Genomic DNA, 8,667 nt, shown 5'->3' on the forward strand with positions numbered 1-8,667 from the left:
GGTTAAATAAGCCTTTTGTTCGGCTGTATTAGTAATTATAAACCTTTTTTCCCTTGCACTGGTCGTTTGTGCATTTTTACTTCAACTTAACAAAGGATAATCGAAAAATGAATCACATTTTATTCAACATGTTTATTGGAAAAATCTTATTTCTGGGATTCAAAAACATCTAAAAAGGGTTTGTATTAATAAAAAACAATGCTTGACAAAGAAGTTTTGTTTTTACAATCAATAAAAATACAATTCCCAACATCAAATGTAAAATGAGGCAATATGAGAACTGATATAAAACTCCCATGTCGTGTTTCTCCCTAAACTATTTTGATGCATGTATGCAGTTTAACAGTAAAAACAGCATGTGAACACAACACAGGATTAAATTTCATTGATCCCAAAGCATCTTGTTTGCAAAGGGACCCTATTGTCCTCAATACAGTACAATGTGGCATTAAAGTCAGTCACTTAATCCAGAATTTGGCTCTGAACTTCACAAGCTCTGTTCTGTTCCCATCCCATCACCATCTAAAACATTTCAAATGTGATGTTTTCGTCATCTTCTTCTTCCTCCTCTTCGTCCTATAAAACAACATTAAATATGAATTAAACATCTATGATACAAAAAGTTCAAATAATGTGTTTTTAATGTGTTCGAACCTCTTCAAAGTCAAACATCTTCCATTCTTGCTCGCTGTTGCAGTCTTCAAAGATTTCATCTTCTGAATCCTGCGTGACATAATGATAAATGTGGACTGAATATAGAGCTTGTTTTAAACCAAAATGCAGATAGAATTGAATGAATCCTATGAATTACATCATATAATATAGATATCTAAATGATTATTTCTTCTTAAATTATCCAGTTAACCCAAAAATAAGAATTTCCTAACTGTGTACCATTCATTGACCACAAACTTATCAGCATACTTCTGGTAAAAGTAAGTGACATTTCAGATAAAGCACATTAAAACTGAGAGACAGTCAGAGGGCTTTGCATTGGTGCGGTAAATAATTAATTATAACGTAACGTCTTTTGTTTCAACACTTAAACGTACCGATGTTCTGTTGGCAAATGGTTCTTTAGTGCAATTTTCAGCAAGGTATTTCAATTTCTGAAAAAGAATCATGTTAACAATCGTGAAGAAATATTGAAGAATAGTGTGTAAAGAAAGAAACTAGTGCTTGAATACGGTAAGTTCTTACGGAGGGGTTACTTGTCCGATAAGACTCCTGCTGTGCTCTTGACAATGTCTAAAGAATGGAAAATGTGACACATTTTAAAGGACGTTCCAGTATAAAGGTTAAATGTCTAAGACTGAAACAATCAGAACAGGATTCTTCATACCTTAAACCACTTCTGCAGCTGCATCGAGTAGCCTTTCATGTTTTCATTTACCTCCTGTATGAAGCAATTCTTGTCTTCATAGGAGAGTTTTCTCCACATTTGATTGGCCTTGGCGAATCGCTCCCTTGAGTTTGGAAATGTCTCCTTGAAAAGTACCATCTGCTTTTTGCAGAATATTATATTAGCACTGTGAGTAAGGAAAACATCTCAAATTAGTTTTCCTGCAGGTAGATATTGCAAGTTGTAGAGTTTTAAATATTTCTGGGAATCTTATATGGAACAAATGTATGACGATCGTGCTTACTTAATAGGTTTTTTGGGCTCGCCAGGAATCTTCTTTGGAACTTTTTTTGTTTTAACATCGCGCTGCACATAAATGACACATTTTAACATTAGTCAACCAAGTGTTCAGACGTTTACTCCTCTAATTAAACAGAATAAATGGCACATCTACAGGTACTTGGCCTTTGTTCTAACCACAAGAACTGTTCATGAACCAAAAAATAACTTCTCACCTTTGGAGTTTTGATGCCATTCGCTTTCAGGATCTTCTGCTGCTCCTCCTGGTCAAAAGTCTGAGCAACAGAAACACCATCGTTACACAAAGTCTGACGGCAGTAGCTCAACTGTAGTCTAGTAAAGGACTCACCTTTAAATATTCATTCAGCTTAACCGCGTACTCCCTCTTCATCTGAAAGAAAAGTATTTATTTCACATTCAAGTGATTTTTAACCAGGATGCTAATGTTTTGTAACACTTTTGTCTGTGTTCCTCCTTACCTGTTTGCAGCGGAATGTGTATCTTTCCCTCTCTCTGTCAGTCAAGTTACTCCAGCGTTGGGCCCACACACTGGTGTAGGCAGTGTTTGGTAAACCCGTCATGGGTTGCTCTTTGCAGAAAATATTATAGCCATTGCTAATGAAACACAAACACACATGTGACAGTGAACAAGCTGCTTGTTATCTTGTTACATATAGCAAAGTTAAATACATTTGCTGGTGCTCCACTGAACTTCTTCAACTATCATCCCAGGCAGGAAACATTGAGCATGCTTTTAACAGAACTAAGTGTAGGTAACAAAAGCTTAAGAAGCCCTGGTTTAAATCAAACGGTAAATGTACTGTTTCTGCCAACACTTAAAAAATAACTTAAAGTTAACCACTACATCTTCACTGCCTGCTGACCATTAGTAACCCTGCATGTGTGTGTGTGTGTGTGTGTGTGTGTGTGTGTGTGTGTGTGTGTGTGTGTGTGTGGCTTACAATGGAGGTTTGGGAGGCATGCAGATTGCATCTTCAGTCTGCTCTTCTTCCTGCATTTGCTGGATTCAATTCATTTGAAGTTAATTAATTAATAATAACCTTTTCAGCAGTGTTATATGTGACCTTCATAATAACTGTTGTCATCGAAACAGTTATTATATGATTATGGTATTCAGTCAGGACACTAACGTTTGTGAACATTAGGTGTGGCTGTTAGGTTAGTGACCTTCACTTACATCTGTGCTGTCGTCTGAGAGCTTTTTCCTCTTCTTATTGGGTCTCGATTCACGTTGTTTTCTGAAATATAAAGAATTAGTTTGACACTGTGTTTAAGCAGGCAGCCTATACTTAATGTGATACATTTATTTGGTAAGTGTATTAATGAATTACTTGAACTCCTCCTTCTTTTTCTTGTATTCCACTGTTGCGAGATTAAACTTCTCCTCATATTGAGCCTGGAAAATGTCAGAAATTCATCATTTAAAAGTGAGACCTCAGATAACACAGAATGAAAGGAAATGTTGTTTATGTTGCCTGTACCTTCTCTTCATCAGGGAGCGCTTGGTACTTATTGTCTAGACGCCTGAATAGCTTTCGTTGACTGATATCTTGGTGCATATTATGATAACGGACCCAGTTCTCCTCGCAAAAGATGGCATTTGGAGGTATGGGTCTCTTCGGGTGATCTGGGTGGATCTGCAGAAAAAAATAATAGCTTACTGTTAACTCGCAGAATGAAACATGTAGGGTTACTGGACTCGCCGGGAATCTTCTTTGGAACTTTTTTTGTTTTAACATCGCGCTGCACATAAATGACACATTTTAACATTAGTCAACCAAGTGTTCAGACGTTTACTCCTCTAATTAAACAGAATAAATGGCACATCTACAGGTACTTGGCCTTTGTTCTAACCACAAGAACTGTTCATGAACCAAAAAATAACTTCTCACCTTTGGAGTTTTGATGCCATTCGCTTTCAGGATCTTCTGCTGCTCCTCCTGGTCAAAAGTCTGAGCAACAGAAACACCATCGTTACACAAAGTCTGACGGCAGTAGCTCAACTGTAGTCTAGTAAAGGACTCACCTTTAAATATTCATTCAGCTTAACCGCGTACTCCCTCTTCATCTGAAAGAAAAGTATTTATTTCACATTCAAGTGATTTTTAACCAGGATGCTAATGTTTTGTAACACTTTTGTCTGTGTTCCTCCTTACCTGTTTGCAGCGGAATGTGTATCTTTCCCTCTCTCTGTCAGTCAAGTTACTCCAGCGTTGGGCCCACACACTGGTGTAGGCAGTGTTTGGTAAACCCGTCATGGGTTGCTCTTTGCAGAAAATATTATAGCCATTGCTAATGAAACACAAACACACATGTGACAGTGAACAAGCTGCTTGTTATCTTGTTACATATAGCAAAGTTAAATACATTTGCTGGTGCTCCACTGAACTTCTTCAACTATCATCCCAGGCAGGAAACATTGAGCATGCTTTTAACAGAACTAAGTGTAGGTAACAAAAGCTTAAGAAGCCCTGGTTTAAATCAAACGGTAAATGTACTGTTTCTGCCAACACTTAAAAAATAACTTAAAGTTAACCACTACATCTTCACTGCCTGCTGACAATTAGTAACCCTGTGTGTGTGTGTGTGTGTGTGTGTGTGTGTGTGTGTGTGTGTGTGTGTGTGTGTGTGTGTGTGTGTGTGTGTGTGTGGCTTACAATGGAGGTTTGGGAGGCATGCAGATTGCATCTTCAGTCTGCTCTTCTTCCTGCATTTGCTGGATTCAATTCATTTGAAGTTAATTAATTAATAATAACCTTTTCAGCGGTGTTATATGTGACCTTCATAATAACTGTTGTCATAGACACAGTTATTATATGATTATGGTATTCAGTCAGGACACTAACGTTTGTGAACATTAGGTGTGGCTGTTAGGTTAGTGACCTTCACTTACATCTGTGCTGTCATCTGAGAGCTTTTTCCTCTTCTTATTGGGTCTCGATTCATATTGTTTTCTGAAATATAAAGAATTAGTTTGACACTGTGTTTAAGCAGGCAGCCTATACTTAATGTGATACATTTATTTGGTAATTGTATTAATGAATTACTTGAACTCCTCCTTCTTTTTCTTGTATTCCACTGTTGCGAGATTAAACTTCTTCTCATATTGAGCCTGGAAAATGTCAGAAATTCATCATTTAAAAGTGAGACCTTAGATAACACAGAATGAAAGGAAATGTTGTTTATGTTGCCTGTACCTTCTCTTCATCAGGGAGCGCTTGGTACTTATTGGCTAGACGCCTGAATAGCGTTGGTCGACCGATATCTGGGTACTTATTATGATAACTGACCCAGTTCTCCTCGCAAAAGATGGCATTTGGAGGTGTGGGTCTCTTCGGGTGATCTGGGTGAATCTGCAGAAAAAAGAATAGCTTACTGTTAACTCGCAGAATGAAACATGTAGGGTTACTGGACTTTTAATGTGTTTATTGAAATGGTATTTCAGAAATAACACTGAACAAGGAGAGGTGGTATTTACAACCAGAAGCTCTCTAAATTTAGATTGTGCAGGGTTTACCTTTGTGTTCATCAAAGGATTGGAAATGACATCTTCAGCTTCAACGAGGATCTCCGCGAGGGTCCGAATCTTCTGCAACTGCGCAAGAAAAACAAAGATATTACTAGAAACATTCATAAGAGTGTATTAGTTTGATATTTTGAAACACTAAATTGTCAGTTGTGTTTATTATATTTAAACATACAATTGAAAAACAATATGGTGTTCTCACTACCTGTCTTTTTTATATGCACACATTTTAATTCGATATATATATATAGAAATATATATATATTAATCCGAACTATCCCTTTAAGATTTGAGAGTCAGCTGAAGTACATTATGTATGATATAATTAAAAGTCTTGAAACAGCTACTATGTGATGACACTTAAACTTTAGGATTGAACTGCGACTCACCTTCTGCAAAATATCTCCCCATTTATTTTTGCATGCTTCAGGAGTGAAAGGATCGAAAGCCACTTCTTTCCAGTCCACATGTTTCAGTGCTTTTAAATATGTGCCCTTTATGTGTTTCTGTCTTGCTGCAATGGTTTTCATTGCAGCAAGAAGCTCCTGGGTGTCTTCCTGGGTCCACTCTGTATCTGTAGCACAGGGACAAAACAAAGTTGAACCATTAGAATTATTAAGATAAGGAAGAATAAGGTGAAGGATAAAGAGAAATAAATCAATGTGCCTACACTTCCGTATCTTACCTAGGTTCCTGTCTCTGTATTTTGTGTAACTCTTCATAGTATATACATATTAATTTAGATTATTTACCTTTCTCTTTTTTTTTACATATGCTTATTTCTGATATTGTTCCAATCTAAAAATACATCATATTCATTATATCTGTGAATGTAGGCTACATTAATGTCACATTATAATTATTCAATATAAATGGGAATGAGCATTGACAACAATATACTCCATGTAATTGTTTCTTTGACTCACAATACATATTTGAAATAATAATCTTTAAAAGCTTTGACAAGCAGTTCATCAAGCAAAGTAAACGTCTGTTACTTCTTCAGTGCTTATTGCAATCTAAGTTGAGTCATGTGAAATAAAATATCTATTTAATTATACCCACCAGATTCTTCAGGCACAGTTGTCGTCCCACTCATCTTTCCAATAAAAAGTATTTCCAATTCTTTACGTCACTTGATGCAAAGCCTTAGGTCGGTCCAAGTGACTGTGGGAAACTCTACAACACATGCTAGTTAGCAAACATATCAAAATTCGGTTCGTTAAAAAACCTACAAAGAGGTAGCGTTATTGGCCCTAAATCTATATATATTAGCGGTATTTTGTCGTTGCGTTTTTCAGCGGAAAAAAAACACCCCATGGAGCTAAAAAGAAACACATTCACAATTTGTGTTTTTTCAACAAAAGCATGTTAGAAGCGGGCCAAATCATCGGAAACATCCTCAAAGAACAGCCAATGAGCTTACTAGGTTTCTTCTTCGTTGTGTTTATAACCGGATGTTAAGTGTTCAAGCAGCGTTGATTGAACAAATCGCCACCTATTGTGTCGGAGGGTGATTGCGTTTTGGTGCAAAATAATAATACAAGAATTATAACGGATATTTGTTTACCAGCTGAACTTTTATCGTTATATCTTGCCTTAACTCCGCTCCCTCTCTTAAAATCCCCATTTTAATTGATCTTCTACCACCAAGGGCAGAACTCTAAATCCTCACCAACTGTGCATATAGTTATGTAGGTACATTTATTTATCGCTTGTAGGTAAAGTATAGTATTTCATTGTATTGCAAAGGCATGCATGCCATCAAGTACCCCATTTTTTTTTCTGCTGTCAAAGGCATGTTGTTTCTTTGCTATAGCTTCAGGTTTTCAAAGTAATATAGTATCATCAGAGCATTTAATTGGTCTCATGTTTCCCTTCCAGGGGTGTCAAACTCAAATACACAGTGGGCCAAAATAAAAAAATCGGTACTAGTCGAGGGCCGGACTGGTTCAATGTTTATTGCAAAACTTATTGAAATGAACTTATTGCACATATTAAACCTGGAACTAACAAAGCTTAAATTATTGCCTATAAAAACAACATTAAACATAAATAATCAGTTGCATTAATTTCTTATGGCTCTATCTGCAGCTTTTCCAGAGTAATTTCTCTTTCGCACACAGTGACGTCACGAGCTACCCACAATGCAACACACGCCATATATATATATATATATAAATACGCCATTTTCATGGAGGTGCAAATATCCTGGAAGTGCAAATATAAACAGCTAGCTAACGTAGCAAGGCAGAGCGCACTAGGTTTTTTTTCTGAATTAACGACCGAAGAAATCGCTGCATCGCTTGCCACGGAGCCCGGCCGGGCCCAGCCCGAAAAGGCAACGTGGGCAAGACCTCCGCTTCTCCGTCCCGCGGGCCCACCACCTACGGGAAACAGCGATGGGGTCGGGTGCGCTGCCAGAAGGGTGGCAGTGAAAGCGGAGGGTCTCGACGGACCAGACCCGGGCGACAGAAGCTGGCTTTGGGGACGTGGAACGTCACCTCTCTGGGGGGGAAGGAGCCGGAGCTTGTGCGGGAGGTGGAGCGTTACCAGTTGGATCTGGTTGGGCTCACCTCTACGCACAGCGTTTGGTTGATGCAGAGCGGAGTGCACGTGCTGGGGTGTACGGTTTAACCATGTCCTGGATGTAGGAAGGGCCAGATCCATTTGCAGCATGGTACGCAAGTACCATTGTCTTGAAGTGGATTCTAGCAGTTATCGGAAGCCAGTGAAGGGAGAGGAGGAGCGGCGTGGTGTGGGAGAATTTAGGAAGGTTGAAGACCGAGCAGCTGCAATACACACATGCACACAGAAGGATTCAAACTTGTATTTCCGGATCCACACTTGTGTTTTTCAATGCACACACAAATGCAGTGGTGTAGTGGGCGTTGGACGCGGGGGTACGCCGTACCCCCACTTATTTGGAGCACAATCTTTTTTTTAATAGTCTAATAAATATAAAATCATTGCCAGTGTTATCAAGTGTGTATTTGTTGTAATAATGACAAAAACATAATACATTTCACAGTAATTATAATACAAAATAAAAACGATTTCCTTAAAGAATTATGATTCATCATCACGCTCATGACCCCACGGCGAGCTGGGGGTGTGTCACTGACACACCCACGGCGAGCCAGCTCACTGCCCGCCGATTTTGCGGTAGCTCTTTCCCTCAAGAATGCTAACGAAAAAGCTCTATAATGGCAGGCAAACATTTTTTACTTGACTTCTTTTCTAAAAAGAATATAATTCACAAGAAGAAAGAGGCTAGCAGCACCGAAGCTACAAGTGAAGTTGCTAGTACTACATCACCAGAAGAGCCGCCTAAAGACGTGGATAATGCTAGCACTAACGTCAACGTTAGCTGCGCTAGCAACGTTCCCCTAGCTAGCTCAAGCTCACCTTTCCCAGAGGTATGGACGGAGGACATGTGGCAGAGGAAACAAGAGGAAGAGACTGCAAAGCTGGAAAC

The 8,667-nt window shown here is 38.6% G+C and overlaps 1 protein-coding gene across 14 annotated transcripts; it reads right to left on the minus strand.

Moving 5' to 3' along the window:
• Positions 1–117: 117 nt before the first annotated feature.
• On the minus strand, positions 118–6,622 carry LOC117544994 (nucleolar transcription factor 1-like). Of its 14 annotated transcripts, none has more exons than XR_004568749.1 (23): positions 6,255–6,622; positions 5,579–5,763; positions 5,181–5,258; positions 4,861–5,016; positions 4,711–4,775; positions 4,557–4,617; positions 4,321–4,379; positions 3,820–3,955; positions 3,690–3,731; positions 3,556–3,615; positions 3,145–3,300; positions 2,995–3,059; positions 2,841–2,901; positions 2,605–2,663; positions 2,122–2,257; positions 1,992–2,033; positions 1,858–1,917; positions 1,647–1,708; positions 1,394–1,501; positions 1,201–1,248; positions 1,053–1,109; positions 655–723; positions 118–576 (listed from the first exon to the last, which is right to left on the minus strand). XR_004568749.1 is itself a non-coding variant. In XM_034214620.1 (23 exons), the coding sequence occupies exons 1-23, from the start codon at positions 6,286–6,288 to the stop codon at positions 523–525; spliced, it is 1,881 nt and encodes a 626-aa protein (XP_034070511.1). In that variant the 5' UTR covers positions 6,289–6,621; the 3' UTR covers positions 118–522. The 14 variants fall into 14 exon arrangements, 9 of the variants coding, with proteins under 9 accessions (XP_034070511.1, XP_034070510.1, XP_034070518.1 ...); XR_004568751.1 differs by having other exon boundaries at positions 1,343–1,501; positions 6,255–6,620; XM_034214620.1 differs by having other exon boundaries at positions 1,394–1,529; positions 6,255–6,621.
• Positions 6,623–8,667: the final 2,045 nt, after the last annotated feature.

This window comes from Gymnodraco acuticeps, unplaced genomic scaffold (assembly GCF_902827175.1).
Source record: "Gymnodraco acuticeps unplaced genomic scaffold, fGymAcu1.1, whole genome shotgun sequence".
In the NCBI taxonomy this organism is placed as follows: Eukaryota; Metazoa; Chordata; class Actinopteri; order Perciformes; family Bathydraconidae; genus Gymnodraco; species Gymnodraco acuticeps.